Raw genomic sequence first — 18234 nt, forward strand, 5'->3', positions numbered from 1 at the left:
CATGTAAGAGATGGCCTTCCCCCACCCCTCGCCCCTACGAATCAGTTGGGTCCATTGAATCTCTCCTCTGGCAGCCACAAATCCGTTCCTGGATTACCATCACCCCCAGACGTGGCAGCCAAAGCCTAACGGGTGCTGCTAGTTTTCCTTCCCAGTTTTCAATTACTCAGTGGGGCTTGTTTTCCTTTTATCTCCCGAAGGGGCACATTGGAGACTTAGGTTTGATAGGAAAAGGGCATCCCAGGATTTGAAAACGGGGTTGCTGGCTGTTGCTGGTAGAAGGCAGATAGGGAAATTGCATAATGCATCTTAAAATGTTGATTAGCATTTTGAAGTCAATCTGTGCAGTATCTGAAAGGAAATCGTCCCTGAAAGTGTTGGTCATTTGTACCCGCAGTTGGGAGGCTGATGTGCTTTGTGGGAAGAGTAATTTATGTATCCTCCTCTGGACACACACATGCCCCATCCTTGGTACTTGTCTGGGGACTTGGGAAATTCTACTGAAGGGATTCAGTCCTCATCTGCAGGCCTTGAGGGCTAGGGATGAGCATTTGAGAAAAACCTCAGGTATTCTCTCCATAACGACACACATCACAAAGACAAGCTCCTGATTTGATGGGAACTTCAGGACTGGCAGATTCTTTGAAGTCCATTCACAGACCTCACATGGCCCCCAGGTAGAAAACTCCTGGAGCGGAGTTTATGTCTGTAAGGGCCCCTGCACACACAGATAACCCTGGTCCCTGTTGGGTGCCTGTGTATCCTCTTGCTGAGGGTTTTCTTGCCTGGAAGGCCTGGGTTGGAGTCACATTTCAGGACAGCTTCTCTAGTCACCCATGTTGGCTGCCAAGGCGCAACAAATGTAACCTTTCTCTTCCCCCACCCCCCAGCCCCTTAGAAATGGGGACGATTTAGCAAAACTGGGCCTGTTATTCCTTATGGCAACAATTAGCTGGGCTGGGTGTCCACTCCCACTTGAGGTAGGCTGTGGATGTCTGGCTTGTCACAGCCTCTCCCTGACACCTCAATGCTGGAACTATTTCAGTTCTCTCTATCACACCATTTGGTCTGCATTGTTTTTAGAGCAGGAATAAGTAAACAGTTTATCTCTGAAGATATACTGCATATCACAGAACACAAGCCCCTCATACGTATACATATAGGAAACATTCATAGTCACACACGTATACACACACCCTGGGTATCTGCAAGGCATCTGAATTTGAGACCTTGATCCTCTTCCTCTTCATAGGGTTGTTGTGAGGGTTCAGTGGACGGATGCCTGCAGAGTCCTCAGCACAATGCCTGGTACTCAGCAAGTGCTCACTCAATACAACCAGCTGGTGTTATTAGTGATTCTTCCCCCCCAGCGGCATCTTCTCCAGCCAGCTCAGACTGGGCGTTGCTCAGGACCGGGGCGCCCTCTGGTGGCTACTGTCTTTACTCACACATCAGGTCCCTTTAGAAAGATTTGGGCTCCTTTCACCCAGATCCCCTCCCCTGCCACTCAAGGGGAGAGGGTGAGAGGTGGGGTGGGGGAGATTGTTCCACTTTCCTCATCATTTCCTTTGTCTCCTTCCTGACCTCGGCGAGCTTGGAGGTCACTAGGTCTGGGGACAGGAAGAGATGCTTGGTGGTGGGGTTCCTGGCTGCATGACTCCCCTGGGATTGCCCCCCTCTCACCTGCTCATTCTCTCTCCAGGGCAGCCCCGCTCTGTGGACGCCCAAGGCCGCCTCCAGAGAGGACGCCAGACAGCGGGAGGGCAGTGCATCCCCAGAGTCTCCCCGGGCTATTATGAGGTAATTTTATTTCTTTCCATTTCAGGTAAAAATAGTAAATACAAGATAATTTTCATAAAGGTAAAAATACATCATTTGGATTTTGTTGTTGTTCTCTGAACAGTGCTACCTACAGTACAATTTTTGATTTAGGATTTTTAAACTTTTTTTTTTTTTAATATAAACAAATAGAACTATTTTGCTAGTAGGCTATCTGTGTTCTCATCTGGCACTTAAGAATAGATCACAGGTCACCGCCCGGTTCTTCTGGGTGTGTGGGTCAGGGGAGGGAGTGAGCAGGGGTGTGTGGGGTGAGGTGGTTTGTCTTCTTGCACGCAGACAGCACGGCGGTCTGTGTGCGGTGGGAGGGCACGAGCGTGCATCCGAGATGGCCTTTTCCTGCGCTGGCCATTGGGACATATGCCCCTATGACTGGACTGAAGGTGTCCCCACGTGTCAGGGGGCCACTTCCTCCATTCCTCCTGTGGTCGAGTTTCTCACCCAACAGCCTAGATTCACGATCATTCTGGGTCCAGGCAGGCCACTGGGCTGCAGATGCCAGCAAGGCTGGTCAGGACGGAGCCAGTGGGTCCCCTTAGAGTCCTAGAGGAGTGGGCCAGGACCCCTCCCCACCAGGGCTGGTGGCCAGGGCATCCCACCTGGCCTTGGAATGCTGGTAGAAGTCACAGGTACCGATGGATGCAGGCTGCTAAATGTCTTTGCCCTTGTTCACCCGCAGGTGGTCTTTGTTTAAGTTCTTCCCAAACTTCTCACTGAGTTGTTGGATGAGGTCGGCCAGCTCTCCGGTAGCTTGAGATTTCTCTTCAAGGAGCTCGTAGCGCAGGCTGGAGATATCTTGCTTGATTTCCTTCAGTTCGCCTGCAAGGACAGAGGAGATTTCGGTGAGTATGAGCCTGCAGAAGGGGCTCACCCTAGAGGCAGTTGAGGCTTGCCTTCTTCCAGCAGAATGTCAGGCTACTGATCCAGCCCTCCAGGGTGGAGGTGAGGCGACGGGAGGTCTGTTTCGACCTAAATCCCACCCAGTTCCTCCCACTAAAGGACATATTTGTCCGCTGAAGACCCTTCTCCCATTCCTGGTCAAGCTCTCCCTGAAGGGTTTGAGGTAGACAGAGGAATCAAGATCAGGGTGAACTGCTTGCACCTATTTTATCATGATAGAACGTTGGTCTTGGAGCCATTAAAGGCAGATTTTAAGACTCTGAGCGGCACCCTTGTTAATTTTAACATTTCTTTCTCATCATGCTTCATGTTTTGTCTTGTCATCATTATTTGCAGGGAGGAGGAACTCCCAGGCATCTGAGGGAATCAGCTCGGCTGATCAGTGGCCATGGCTATGGAGCCAGGCAGCCTCGCAGCACCAGGGTCTGCCCAGATCATGCAAGCAGCATGCCTCACTGGAGCACCACGGCAGGCCTGCCGCCACCTCCTTCTATGGCGCGGGGCCACTAGGTAGGGTTTTCCACTCATTTCCACAGTGAGCCATGTGGTTAAAGGTCCACATGGGCCTGGGCTGTGGGAATCTTCTCATTCACCACAAAGTGGGGTTGAAAGGTTCTTGCCTGGTTTGGGAGATACTGGACTTAACTCTTGACTCAAGTGGGAGTCCACTGCCGGGGGACACATTAGCCATACCTATTTTCCAAGTATGCCTGACACACAGAAGATGCAGAAGTCTTAAAGCTATAGTCTGGCCAGTTTTGACAAAGGCATACAGCTCTTGTTTTCATGGGGGCTTCACTAAGCCCTAGTTTCATGCTGTGATCCCCATGGCATGAAACCTGGACAGCCCCACCTTCTCTAATCAGTTACATTCCTGTCAGTCACGTTACACACTTCAGAGGGCTGGCTGCCATGGTACCCGGCTGTGTTTTATTTGAGACCCAACAGTAGGGTGGACACATGGGCTGCTGCTCAGCTCCTAGACAGTGTCAGCCCAGGGGTTGTTCGGTCATTGCTGATCTTGAGGCTGCACAGTGATGTCCCAGGATGAAGCAGAGGGTCACTAAATGACTAGGCTCCTTCCAGAGGCCCCTGGGACCCTGGCGAGGGAAAGACTTGGTACCTTCAGTCTTGGAAGGTAGCAAATATTTGTCCCAGGTGTCTCATGAAGATTAATTACCTGGTGTATGGTAATTCGCTTTTCACTTAAGAGTAGCTGCTTAAAATAGACTGGAAAATAACCCAAACAGTGAAAATAATGTAGTTGGCAAACTTCAGCGTGCGTCAGAATGAATGCCTGGTACTAGAATGCCTAGTACTTGTATCACAGGCAGACGCCCAGGCCATGCTGATTTATTAGGCCTGGGGGCGGGGGAGCTCTGGATCCGCTTTTATAGCAAGCACTTCTGAGGGGGTGGAAGGAATTCTTTGAGAAACTGCTGGTTGGTAGCTTCTGAGAGCCAGGATGTGAGATAGGATGGAGCCAGCCAGAACCGGGGCTGTCTAGGTCTGCCTGTCGGTGTGCTCTGGGGATGAGGAGCTCAGGGCTGTTCTGAGCTCAAGGGACAGGAGGTGACTTGTGTCAGCCGTGACTGGGGAGGCAGAACCATTCTGTGATTAGGGCTCCACGTCCTGGTGCTGGTGCTGAGGTGGAGGGCTCTGTGGTCAGAGCTAAGGGCAGCCCCAGCTGGCGACCAGCCAGGGAACAGAGACCCCAGTCCTGCAACTGTGTTCCCCTGCATTATTCTGCCAACACCTCCAGTGAGGCTCTCCAGGGTCTCCAGCCAGGGACTGAGCCCTGCCGCCGATACCTTGACTTTGCAGGCTCGGTGAGACCACATCTGGCTTCCGTCCTCCAGGAAGCAGATCCAGTCGCTTACCTTCATTGACTTCATCATTTTCTCTGTCCACCTGGGCCTTCAGGACGTATCTTTTTATGAGCCGTTTCATGATTTTCTGAAACATGAGCACAGGGAGGGATCAAACAGCCCAGCCAAGCACAGAAGCAGCTTGCATCCTGTAGGCGTGACTTCTCCCTCCTGCGGAGTGCCTGGCAGAGTTGGGGACCCTCCCTTGCCTGATGCCTCGCTCTTGAGGAGTGACCTGACTAATGGGGAGGTTCCAGTCTCTCTGGATTCAGTAGCACCTGAGCCCGAATGTAAGAACGGGATACTCGCAGTGGCAGGAGGTCCAGCCACGAAGAGAGACAGAAACACCTGAGATCCACGTGCACTGTTTGAGGGTCCTCAGCCTGACTCTCCCCTGCCCCTTGTGACCTTAGCCCATCATGCCCTCTTCTCTGGGCCTGATTTCAACAACCGATGCAAACTGGGGGAGTAAGAAAGTCCTAGCAGGCCAGCCCAGGTAGAACTGTCTCCCATGGAGCTGCTATGCAGGAGAAGAGGTTCACTGAGCCCATAGTCAGGAACAGGCATGGAGGACCAGTCCACTGTACTTTGGAAAATTCCTACCAGAGGCAGAGACAGATACAGCCGAGCCTTGGGAGGTTTTGCCAAGATCCCGCTTCCCTGAAATCTCACCGCCTGCCCAACAGTCGGGAGTCACACTGGAGGTCCTACTTATTATGCAGATACCAGATCCTTTCAGCAAAGGAGGCAGGAACAAACACTGAAGAGCCACCAAGAATAGAGCCAAGTGTAAGAAAGACCGCAGGAGGTGAACTTTGGATTCTGCCAGCTAGTCGTTCCAGGGTTACTGCGGAATTGCAGGATTTAAAAATATTCTTGTGGCCGAGCCGTCTGAATCTGTAGGAGCCCAGCAGCACCGCAGAGGGGGATTCCCAGCTCCTCAGTATCCCTTCCGCTTACCTGCTCACCCTGAGGACTGAGGGGATAGAGCTGGCACTTGCTAGGTTGAAGGGCCCTGCATTCTGTCCTCAGCTTTGCTGTGTGAGGTCAAGCAGGTGGTTAAGTCCTCTCTGACATGGGCTCAGGACAAAGCTGCTTGCAAGTAAAAGAGAAGTGAGCTTCCAGGATGCAGAGAGCTGGGGGATTGAATGCATTAATATTATCACCAACTGGTGGCTCCTACAGGGCCTTTAAAGGTAGTGACCTCGCCAAGGGGGCATCTCTAGCTGTGATGCCATGGTTCACTCGGCCCCAGGAAAGGCTGTTCCCACTGAGCTCTGAGAGCTCATGGGGGCCCCTCCTAGCCCCCCACTGGAGGTCTGCTGGGCGCTGTGGTTTGAGTCAGCTTCTAATTTCAGGCTGCACATTTATGTAATGAGTTGCCTTCATGCTGCTCCTTCTCTGAGAGGCCTGGGTCTTGCCCTGATGGTGGATCAACTGCAATGCCAGATTGCTCACTGACACTCTTGTAGTCAATGAGGCAGGTTACCTGAGTTTTAAGAATCTATGCCTTTCGTGGGAGTCAGTGATGCTCTTTTCACTTTGAATTGGAGCAACAGAAACAAAATAAACTTTGTCCTGAGCCAAGTTCTCATGGGGGGATAAAACCAACAAACCAGACACCCAAGTATCTAACACTCTTACTGAATAAGGAATTTGGAAATATTCTACTGCAGACTTTCAGGCTTACACAAGACCAGGGGATCTATCCATAGTTAAAGTTTGTTGTCATTTTAAAGAAAAAACCTCAAAAACTTGAGACCCATCCATTTCTGAATCTGTCAGTTAAAAAGACTATTTATTTACAATGTAAGATTATAAGCCAGAGATGGAAGTGAAGAGCTCCCTTTTCTGGGATGGAGCTGAGTGGAACGCGTTCATAGCTATGATGGTAACCAACTTCCTGGCTTCATGTGCACACTGTTTTAGTGCAACGTGATTAAGCTGATCATTTAAAAATTTCATAGTATGTATTTACTATAAATACAAATGTATTGAGTCTCCTACAGTCCAGAAGCTGTGTTGGCCTCCTTGACAAAATGACCTCATGGAACCCTCCCAGAAACCAGAGGAGACGGGGGTTGTCATCTCTGTACAGAGGAGGTCACGATGCTCAGAGAGAGAGGTGACTTCTCCAAGCTCATACAGCTGGGAAGTGGCAGATCTGGGATTTACAAAAATGGAAACCAAAGTTGGGGCTTTGTTCAAGCTTCAGGAAAAGACTAAATACATAATGGTTTCAGAGGTGAGATGCAGGAGACAGGCTCCCATTGGTCTCATGGGGTTTGGACCACTTCTCGGTGCCAGTTTATCCTTTAACAAGGCACAGAGTCTTTTGAGCAAGAAGAGGCCTCAGCTAGTTTTCAGAGAATGGATCACTATCCCGCAGAAGAGAGTGACTGGTAAAGCATCGTCCTGAATGCCCACGGCCCAGGCATGAACCCTGGCAGACTTGATCTGAACTGTGGTTTCTGCAGACCTGCATCTCCATGGGGAGAGCAGCAAGGGTTTGCTTCTAAGCCTCTCATTACAGACGAGGATGTTAGAGGTTTAACGTGGAAGCAGGATTACATGAGCATGGCAGACATGCCCGGACCCTTTAACCTTCCTCTGCTGCCCAGTTCACTCCAGGAGTGACAGGCACCTTCGGGGACACCAGTGTGACCGCCTTTCAGGTGCTAAGAGACTTCATGCCCTGATGAGGACCTAGCCTCCCCTCTGGCATATGTGTGTTAGACAACCTGGGATCTGCAGCAGTCTCATCCCCAGGAAGTCTGAAATGGTTAGAAAAATGCCCAAAGTTCTCTTTAACATGGCTGCTACAGAGGATCTTTGTCTGCAGAAAAGATGGACATCAGAAGCCTCCCCTCTTTCACTATGTGGGGGAAAAGCATGGTCCTCTGGCATGAGTTTCTGCTCCCTCCTGCTTACCTTCCGAGGAGTTTTCACTTCGCAGAGATAATAAACCTTCCCCACACTAATATGTCCCTGTCGATGCCAGCTTGACCTGCTCTGCCCTGATGCACTTAGCAAGGACTGGAGATGACTATATCTAGTGATCTTATTCAGGCAAAATAACTAATACTGAGGTACCTAGTGGAAAAGAATGCTTGTGACATCGAGGCCCATGTCCCAGAAGAGAGGCACACAGTTCTCTGGCCCAGAGTCCGAGAGCCAGGTGGCCACTGCTGGTGTCCAGGGAGTGGGAGGGACCGCTCGGTGCAGCCAGGGAAGCTGAGGACAGAGACAAGGAAGAGGACATGCACGCAGAAGGTGTCAAGCCCAGCAGCAGCCAGAGAGGAGAAGTAATGCTGCTGCCCAGGAGCAGAGGAATTGAGGAACATTTGGAAGAAAGTGGACAAAATGGATCACAGGACAAGTCATGTGTTAAACTGGGGTTTAGGAGACCCCAGGAGAGAAGAAATCAGCATTGGCAAGCTGTCTAACCTGTTGGCTTTGATCTCTGCAGAAAAGGTCATTGAGAAAGCAAGAAGGAGGATGCCCACTGGGTTTTAGGGGAAGGGATTGCATCATAAAGAATTATTTCAGTGATGGACTATGCCTGGATTTTACAGTTTGGTTGGGACACGGTTTATTTGCTTTGCCCCTGAAGGAGATGCACCCTCAGAGAGTGAGGATATGAAGTGTACATACCCCAACAGGGGGATACATGTTCATCAGGTCAAGTGTAGCTATGATAGGAAACACATTTTGGCCATTTTGCTGGCATCATGGTTTTGTTCCATTGTTTGGTCTCAGGTCCACAGAACCCAGATTGGGAAAAAAAAATTACAAAAACAAGGAACCAATTTTGCAAAAAATAACAATTCAGACCCCTGGAAGCCTAAGAAAAGCAAAGCACAGAGAACCTCTGAGATCTGGAGGAACTGTCTTCCCTTATAATGGAGAACCCTGAAAAGCTGAAGTGTTGGGAAGCTTAAACACCCAACATCTTGGACTGCAAGGAGATCAAACCAGTCAATCCTAAAGGAAATCAATTCTGACTACTCATTAGAAGGACTGATGCTGAAGAAGCTCCAATGCTTTGGCCACCTGATGCAAAGAGCCAATTCTTTAGAAAAGACCCCGATGCTGGGAAAGATTGAAGGCAGAAGGAGAAGGGAACAACAGAGGATGAGATGGTTGGGTGGCATCACTGACTCAATGGACATGAGTTTGAGCAAGCTCTGGGAGATGGTGAAGGACAGGGAAGCCTGGGGTGCTGCAGTCCATGGGGTTGCAAAGAGTCAGACACAACTGAGCGGCTGAACGACAACATTCTAAGTTTGAGCAACCAAGCAGATCCACTAGAGACACAAGGGAAACAAGCTTAACAACTAACATGCATATCAACAATAGGGCTTTTATCTTGTTGGGATTGCTCCAGAATGTCTCAGCACCTCGACAGTGAGAGGCTGATAGCATATGTGCTCCATGAGAAGGAGGCTCTGGGTGCAGCCTGCATGGTGCGAAAAAGGGAGTGAATTGGGCTTCTCACAATTTCTTGGCATTTTTGAAAGATGCTTTGGGAGGAAAGCAGTGCAGCGTGGAAGGCCACCAGTGGGCTCAAGAAAAAGGCTGAGCCATTTTTAGATCCCTGCCCAGTCCTTCCTTCTGTGATGGTTGCTGCCCTGTGATAGCAAAAGCGCCTTCTGTTCCTCACTTCCTTCCCCCAGGCTCAGACAGACCTCTTCCCCGGGCCTGTCAGACAGAGACAGGGCAGGTTCCAGGGAGGCCTGGGTGTGACGCTACAAAGAGCGCCAAGGGTCTCCTGCCGGGCTGTGTGGCGCGGTGCAGACAGACCTCACTTTAACCCGCCGGGTGACTGAGGTCCCTTGTGTGTCCAGTGGGGTTACAGGTCCTGCCTGTCTCACAGGCATGTGTGAGATTATACGTGCTCTCATGTCTAGCCTGCTCCCAGCTGTCCGCCTGTGCTGGCTCAAGGTTTACTCCTATTTGAGCAGATGTTGGCGCAGGAAGATGCCCAGACCTGACCTTGAAGGGCTGAGCAAAGTGCAAATGTACAAATGCTCCGTCTGCTCTCCTCTCAGCCCACTCCCTCTGATGCCCACGGGCCCAGTTTTTCTGTCTTCCAGTTTCTCTGTCTTCTTTTGGGTGACAACGATCTGAGTAAGTTGCCCCAGGCTTTTCTTGATGGATTCGAAAGGTAGAGGGTGGACCTGCTTTCCCAGACTGTCAGTTAGCCTGAAGCTGCAAACAGGCTAATCCAATCCGTATCATCGCAGCAGGAAGCTCTGGGGGAGACAAGGTTGCAGGGACTCGGCCAGTAACGATGGAAGACAGAATAGGGATTGCTCAAGACCACCGTGGAGCATGGTTCCCTTCACAAAGGATTCATCTGGCTGTAGGACATTGACCACAGCAGCTGTCTTCCTTGATTGCAGCTGCTGATTGTGCTCAAAACCCAGGAGACATCTGCCCCTAACCCATTATGGTTTTCTATCTTTTCCATGGCACAGATAATCTCTACTTCTCTCTAAGAAGCAAATAAATATAAATCCTTTCCCTGACTGAAGGATTTGTCCTATAAAATAAACTCAAAGCTGATCACGCTGGGCAGGTCCAATTTAGCACACAATTAAATCAATACAAGATTTGCCCTTTGCCAATTTTTTAGCCCATGTCATCCGATAAAACTATAAGTACTACGAGGGATGAGCCATTTCTTAATTGTACACTTAACTCCTCCTAACTGCAGAGTTATCTTCTGAAATACGGATGGAGATTCAATTAGAGATCTGGGTCTGGAAGATGCTGAGTCTGTAATGGCTCCCTCGGGGGATGCTGGCACCAGGGACATATCACCTTGGCCCCAAGGAAGACTCAGGACAGCGTCAGATTTAGATCTGATAGGAAATGGTCAGTGTGGATAAAACCTCTGGTCATCAGGGGTGGGAAAGCAGGAAGAGGATGGCCTGCACTTTTATAATCAATAACCTGTAGTGACCATTTATCACTGACTGATTCAAACTGATACAGAGATTGCATTAATTTCTAAAGCAAAGCGAGATCTGCAGGCATAAAAGACCTCCTAATTTTTATAATGACCGTGTGCAGGCTGGCAGTCTAAGGTCAAGTGCCTACTGAAGACATCGATGCCCACCTGGGAGCCGCCGCGGTGCCTGCATCTCCCTACCCCATGCCTATTGGTTTGCATCCTGTCCCTTTGGCAATCCATCCAGAATGTATACTAAGCCAGTCAGCCTTTCTCCATCACCCTTCTTACATTTCAAGTCACCAATCTCTTGTGCCTGGACCATATCTTCCTCCCTGGTCTCCTTGCTTCCACTCTTGTCCCCACTGGTCTCTTCTCATTATAGCAGATAGGTAGTCTTCTTAAAGCATAAATAAAATTGTATCATCTTCTCCCTCCCCCAAGTTAAACTCCTCTCACTGCCTTCCTAGATACCTCAGAGTAAAACCCACACCCTGACCTTGCTTTGGTCCAGATTTGAACTCTGACCTCATCACCTTCCCCTCCCCCACTGCTCGTTGAGCTCCAGCAGCTTGGCTCTCGACCTGCCAGGCCTCTCCCCTCTGGCCTTGGCTTGCGCTTTTCCTCTGCCTGAAAGGCCCCCTGTGGTTGCCTCTTTCTCATCTATGGGGTCTTAGCTAGCTGTCCTCTCCTTAAAGACGCAACTTCTAACCACGTGGAAGCAGGGGCTCCCTGGTTTTCTCCATTTTTGCACCTGAGTTTTTCCATCTTGGCACTTTGATCAATTTGAAGTTACATGTTTAATTGCATGTTTACTGATCCATAGTGTCTCTCCCTCTATGTCTGGAAGTGCCACTGAGATAGGAACCTTGTCTGTATCCTTAGGAAGCAGCACGGTGCCTGGCATATAAATAAATGTTGACTGCAGGAAGGAATGAAGCTGTGTTCTAGGGGGAATGACTCAGCCCTTTGACGATACTGGTGTCTTAATGGAGTCCACTTCTGCCTGTACCTGGGAAAGGGGTGCTTACCTGGTATCTGGTGGGCTTGCTGTAAGTGTTATTTGCTGTCAGGCTTTCAGAATTCCTCATGCCAGCCTGGTATCGAGTCTTCTGGGGAAAAAAAAAACACCAATATACATAGTATGTGATACATATTACATAATACTTAATACATACCTACACGGTAAGACTCAAATAGCACCTGCATAGGGGGCTACCTCTAAAATGAGGACCCCCCAGGAGGTCCCTGTATCCACTGTGGCTTGGCTTCCTGGAACATATTTCCTGGGGCCTCTGGCTCTGCAGGTTGTCCGTGGGTTACAGAATTACTGTTTGGTCAGCTTTGTTTGCAGAGCACTCAGTTAGAGTGACTGCCCAGGGATTTTTAATATGCTAACAATTGAGGATCTCCAGGAGGGGGAGATAATGGACTGGGAGCCTCCCTTCCCAGGTGTCCCAAAGGACAATCCAGCTACTTTCTGGGGAGAGCTATCTGCTTTCGAGTCCACTAAGGAGTCTCTCCCTGGGGTCCCAGCCCAGTCCAACAGGCAGAGGGGCCCTGAGGCCGGTTAGCGGCCCCTGCTGGTGCTGCAGCTGTGCTGAAGTGCCAGCTGACTGAAAAGCACGGGGTCCCTCCTCGGAGCTCCTGACTTGCCTGGTTTCAGGGGCATCCTGTGAATCAAAGACACACAGCTCCCCTCTCCCCCATCTGCTGCCCCTCCAGCCCCTCCAGCCCCACGCTACTTACCCTGAATTTAGAATTCAGCATGCCCATTTCAAGGTCATTTTCACAGCTTTTGGCCTTAGATTTGCAGAGTTTTATGAGGCACATCTTGATTCTCATTATGAGATAATAAAATGATTTAGGACTTGGCACTAGATTAAAAGGAGCAGGTAGAGTTCTTCCTTCATCAAAATAAGACAGCCAGAGCTTCGCTCGGGCAAACTTCCACTCCACGTCTGCATCTTCCTGCAGGGCGAGGAAAACAACAGCACACCATCAGAGGCAGCGCCCTCCAGCAGACCCACCCCATCAGCCACAGAGGTGGACCCCGTGGGGGCATTTAAATGTTCTAGGAGTCATATTATAAAAAGTAAAATGAAACAAATGAAATTAATTTCAGTGATGTATTTTACTTAATGCAGTAGACCCAAAATGTTATCATTTCAGCATGAAATCATTAGAGAAATGATTCATGAGATAGTTTATATTTTCTTTACATACCAAGTCTTCAAAATTGGCATGTGATCTATACTCACAGCACATCTCAGTTTGGACTGGCCACGTTTCGAGTGCTCAGTACATGTGGTTTTGTGGCTACCATATTAGATATCACTGTGTATTTCCTACTAGAAAGTGGATTAGAGTGCTGCCAACAATGTTAAGAGGTCTAGCATAGGTCTAGAGAGCCGAAGAATTGATGCTTTTGAACTATGGTGCTGGAGAGGACTCTTGAGAGTCCTTTGGACAGCAAGGAGATGAAACCAGTCAATCCTAATGGAAATCAACCCTGAATACTCATTGGAAGAACTGATGATGAAGCTGAAGCTTCAGTACTTTGGCTACTTGATGCAAGCAGCCGACTCACTGGAAAAGAACTTGATGCTGGGAAAGACTGAAGGTGAAAGAAGGGGGCAACAGAGGATGAGATGGTTGGATGGCATCACTGATTCAATGGACTAGAACTTGGGCAGACTCCAGGAGATAGTGAGGGACAGGGAGGCCTGGTGTGCTGCAGTCCATGGGGTCATGAAGAGTCAGACATGACTTAGAGGCTGAACAACAACAGCTAGCGTATGTAATTCAAGGGCAAACCTGAATGTAGCTGGCAAGAGGCAGTCTGCTCATCCCTGGTGGTGGCGGTAGACTTAAAGCCCAGATCTGCTACTTCGGACTTGGTGTCAATGCCAGAATGCTGAGTGGGCCCCCTGAGAGCTAGCGGGGGTGTGTTCTCTATAGGTGGCCTGGCTCCATGGGCCCCTGTCCTAAGAGGCCAGCCTGAGGCTAGGGGTTTGGGATCACCTGGACAGTTACCGGCTGTGTTATGTAGGTAGTAGCCTTGGGCTTCCTCCTCTGCTCAGGGTGATCACATTGCCGGCCTCCCATGGCCCTGGGGTTGGCATTGATTACGTGTTCCGTGAGCAGTGGGTACACTTCAAGGGGTTGTGAGCCTAGCCAGGTCCCACCTGAGGCTGCTGGCATGCCAGGAGAGCATTAAGGTCACCACCAGCGAGCTTGACCAATTTGTCTGCTTTTGCTGAGACCCCATCAGCCCCTGGCCTGGTCTACGCGGACATGCTGAACAGGCCTTTTAGACCGGAAGCTCTGTGAGGGCAGGATCATTTCTGATCTCTGCCATACGACAGAGAGGTGTAGGTGGGACTCCCGACCTGAGAGGAAGGGTGATATGGTGGTGGGAGCACAGGCTCCCAAGCCTGCCTGGGTTCAAATCCTGCCTCTGTTCCTTACTAGCTGTGTCCCCATAGCAGGAGACTTCACTGCTCTGGGCCTCAATTTCCTCATCTATAAAATGAGGACAGTAACACCTACTTCACAGGCTGTTATGGGAATTAAAGAATGCATGAATTCAATGCATGAAAAACAATGTTGGATATTAATACTTAGTAAACTCTCAGTAAATATTATTTGTGTCTCCATAGCTTAACCCAGTGCCTGGTGTTCAACCTTTAGTCACTCAGCCAACCTCCTCCTATGTGCCGACCTACAGTTCACCTACTGTATGCCTGGCCTGTGCTAGGGAAGCACTGGGTTTGGCAAACATGACCTCCTGGGACACAGAGCCTGGCCAGTGACATGAGTGTGTTAACTCATCAGCTCTTCGTATCTAGATCTGGGCTGACAGCTGGGGGAGATGCTGGGGGGGGGGGTCTGCCCCTGGGAGTCAGGAAGGGCTGCCCCAAAGGCTAGTGTTTATGCTGAGATCCAAAGGGTGAGGAGTTCTCAACCAGGTCAAGTGTGGGTGTGCTGGGGTGGAGAAGAATAGCAGTTAATTAGTGGAGACGCAGTGAGAAGCATAAACAGCTGTTTGTGGGCAATAAAGAGCAGGAGAGAAAGAGGTTGAGAGCTGCAAAGTGAGGTGGAGGGAGGATTGTTTGTAGTTACTTTTTTTATTTTCAAGATCAAGAGATGCATTTAGATGCTGACAGGAAGGATTAGATAGAGAAAGCGAGGGTGAGGATGCAGGCAGGGAGGGCTGCTCCTGAGGAGGGGAGAGCTGGGGGCCCAGGGACATGGGAGGCGCTGCTCAGGGGGGGAAGGCGTGTCTGCCCACTGGAGGGCCATGGAGGGGGTGGAAGCAGGCTCAGAGGCAGGCGCGTCTGTGGATTCAGATGTAGATGCTCAAGAGCTATTGAAAAAATAAGTTCTCCTGCAGGGATTTACAGATTTACAGGGGTTTACTCCACCAAAGTTCAGTGTGACCACGAACACCCCGGGCACATCCCGGCTGCAGTCCTCAGTGTCCTTGCACAGGAGTCAGCGGTGAGCGGGTGGGGACTGTGCGCCCCCACCCCACAAGGAGAAGCCCAGTGCCCAGTGGGAGGGTGGGTTGCAGTCCACTCTCTCTGTCTCCTGGCGCCACCCTATGGTGGATAACTTGACATCACGAGCCATGGGCTTGCTCACTCCTGTCCCGAACTAGTGGGTATCCCCCTTGCCAGTCACGTGACTTCCCATGCCATGTTCATTTGGACCAACACACCATGTGCTCCACAGGATGGGGCAGAAACCTGGGGCGGGTGCTCTAGAGACCCACGTATGCCAGGCACCATCTGGGATTTCTGACACGTGGGGAAGCTGAGGCCCAAGAAGGTTAGTTAGCAACAGCTCATTATCCACATAGGTGACCAAGTGTGTAAAACATTTATGTATATATGTTGTTTGTCTGCTGATGCAGTGCTGCCTTTTCCTGTAGGTGGCCGGGGTGTTAGAGCTGGGGGCTAAGACTAAGGCTTCACGCAGGTTCACCTCTTCCTCTCTCCTCTTGTCTTTTTTCCTTGTTCAGTCTACACTCTTGAGCGCGGAGCCAAGTATTACAGGCATGCTCAGTCGTGTCTGACTCTGTGCAACCCCAAGGACCGTAGCCCGCCAGGCTCTTCTGTCCACGGGATTTCCCAGGCAAGAATAGTGGAGTGGGTTGCCATTTCCTGCTCCAGGGGATCTTCCTGACCCCAGGATCAAACCTGCATCTCTTGCATCCCCTACATTGACAGGCAAAATTCTTTACCACTGTGCCACCTGGGAAGCCTAATGTCAAGTATACCACATTGTTTGACCCTCTCTGCCTTGGTACATGCTGTTCCTACTGTATAGAATATTGTTTTTTGGAGGAGGTTTATGGACCAAAGCTTCCCCCTAAGATCCATATGTTGAAGCCCTAAGCACCAGTATCTTAGAATGTGATTGTATTTGGAAAGGGAGTCTTTAAAGAGGTAATTAAGGTTAAATGACACTGTAATGGTGGCGTCCCAATCCATCATGACTGGTGTCATCATAAGTAGAAGAGACGCATGGAGGAAAGGCCCTGAGGACGTAGCAGGAAGGCAGTCATCTGAAAGCTGAAGAGAGGCCTCAGAAGAAACCAAGCCAGTAGCTTTGACCTGGACCTTCTAGCCTCCAGGGCTATGAGGGAATAACTTTGTGTTATTTAAGCGACCCAGTCTGTGATATTTTGTTGTGGGAGCCCTAGCAAACTAATACATGACAATCAATTATTTTCTATACATGAATAATTGTTTCTTATAAGAGATTTAAGTACCGAGGTATACCAAGCAAATGTGAAAGTCCCCCTTGAAAACTCCTTTCTTGTTTCACTCCCTTCCTCAAAGGGTACCATTTCCTACCTTTGCTTTCTGCATAGGCATATTTGTATTATTATGTAAATGATATTTGCCCAGGGATATTTTTCTACAGCTTGCGTTTTTCTCATTTCACAATATCACAGAGATTTGCTCTGTCAGCACAAAAAAAGTCATATTGTTTATAAACAGTGTTTTAACGTCTGTGCTATCTCAGTTTATTTAAACAAGTTGATGGGCTATTTCCAAGGTTTTCTTTTAATGAACATCTATGCAAAATCATATTTCTGCATGGAATTGTTGTATCAAAAGCATCAGTGCATTTTATTTTGTTTTAATGTTGAGTTTATTCATTGAACTTTTAATAGGTAAACAGTGATATGATTTTAAGCATGAAAAGGTTTAAGGAAAAAGCGTTTACAGCTATCCTGTCCTCCAACCCCCACCTCTCAAAAGTACTCCCCTTCTTGTGCACACTTTCAGCTTATTTATCTTTTTCAAATGATTTTACAATCAAAAAGGAATATGTTTTCCTTCTGCCTTTCTACGTAAAGAGAGTTCAATATATACATTGTTCTGAAGCTTGACTTTTTTCTACTTGCCATTATAATTGGAGGTCTTTCTACATCAGAATATAGAGCATGTCCTCATCCTTTATAAAAGCTGCACAGTATCCCGTGGTTCAGACGCATCATAATCTACTTAATTAGATTCCTATTAATGCTCAGTTAGTTTGTTTTTCATTTGTTGCTGTTCCAAACAAGGCTGCAATCAATAGCTCACGGTTCATGCATTTTAGATTTTGATAAATTGCCTCCCGATATACTTTTGATGCCTTTGTCTGTCTAGCAAAATCAGTCTTTGAATGGCCTCTGCAAGCTTCCTCCCCACACAGTCGCTCACTCTCTGCCCTGTACCTCCTACACCTGCTAGGACTTCTCTGGGTGCACTGGCCCCGCTGCACGGTCGTGTGGTGGTTGGTGTGTACGTTTTTCCTGACTGTACCGAGTGGAAACCTCTTCAAGGGCAGAGATCATGTCTTGGTCATCTCTGTATCACCAGGGCCAAGCACAGGCTCAGCATATAGTAGGTACTTAATAAGTAACATAGGAGAGGCAGAAGTGAATGTGGGTAGAAATAAATAGTCATTCCGATTTGCCATGGGTCACCTGCGTGCTCTCCTGAGGGGGTATGTGTAAAAGAGCAAAGATTAATGACCCCGACTCTTCTGCCCTCGTTGGGCCATTACAGATGTAGTGCAGCCATGCCTTGTGGCTGGTTGACTGGAAGTGCTGCTTGGAGCAATCCAGGAAGAATGCCTGTTGTTTGCCCTGGCTTCACATTTAATAACACATGGGTTTCTAACATCATTACCCTCATCATCCCTCAAACAGGGATACAGATTAAACCCAGGGGGAGAGAGCATTTTCAATTAACTGGTCTTACCTCAATTTCCTGATACGAGTTGTTGATCATGGCTATTAGCATATTGAGCAGCACGACCACCATGGTGACATTATAAACGCCGTAGAGAACGTAGCCGATGTTCTCGATGAATTTGTGGTCATATTTCAGCACCACCGAGATCACTTCTGACAAGCCAAAGATGGACCAAAATAAGGTTTTGAAGCTTTCTTCAACCCTGGAAGGAAACAGACTGTCCTCTTAGGCAGTTTGCATCAACTGACAACTTTCACAGAAGAGTTGCCACCATCCAGACATCAGTGGTTACTCTGGAGTGGGGCTGGGGCTGCTGGCTGGTGCCTGATTCTCAAACCATGAGATATTCAGGTCCCTAAGAAAACTGAAAGGACACAGTAAAGGGCAGGCTCTTCTTTCCCGTTCAATCCTT

At 49.1% G+C, this 18234-nt stretch overlaps 1 protein-coding gene across 5 annotated transcripts in view; it reads right to left on the reverse strand.

The window, feature by feature from the left end:
* Window positions 1-1791: 1791 nt before the first annotated feature.
* TRPC7 (transient receptor potential cation channel subfamily C member 7) overlaps window positions 1792-18234 on the reverse strand; it is a 139932-nt gene continuing 123489 nt past the window's right edge. For 4 of the 5 annotated variants that reach the window (XM_043914009.1, XM_043914008.1, XM_043914007.1 and 1 more), the window contains 5 exons: window positions 17829-18024; window positions 12313-12534; window positions 11595-11675; window positions 4620-4695; window positions 1792-2658 (listed from right to left, as the gene is read on the reverse strand). In XM_043914009.1, coding sequence (XP_043769944.1) covers window positions 2489-2658; window positions 4620-4695; window positions 11595-11675; window positions 12313-12534; window positions 17829-18024 — 745 coding nt within the window. In that variant the 3' untranslated portion in view covers window positions 1792-2488. The remainder of the gene's footprint in view (window positions 2659-4619; window positions 4696-11594; window positions 11676-12312; window positions 12535-17828; window positions 18025-18234) is intronic. The other variant, XM_043914006.1, reaches the window with a different exon arrangement.

This window comes from Cervus elaphus, chromosome 9, assembly GCF_910594005.1.
Source record: "Cervus elaphus chromosome 9, mCerEla1.1, whole genome shotgun sequence".
NCBI classification, from domain to species: Eukaryota; Metazoa; Chordata; class Mammalia; order Artiodactyla; family Cervidae; genus Cervus; species Cervus elaphus.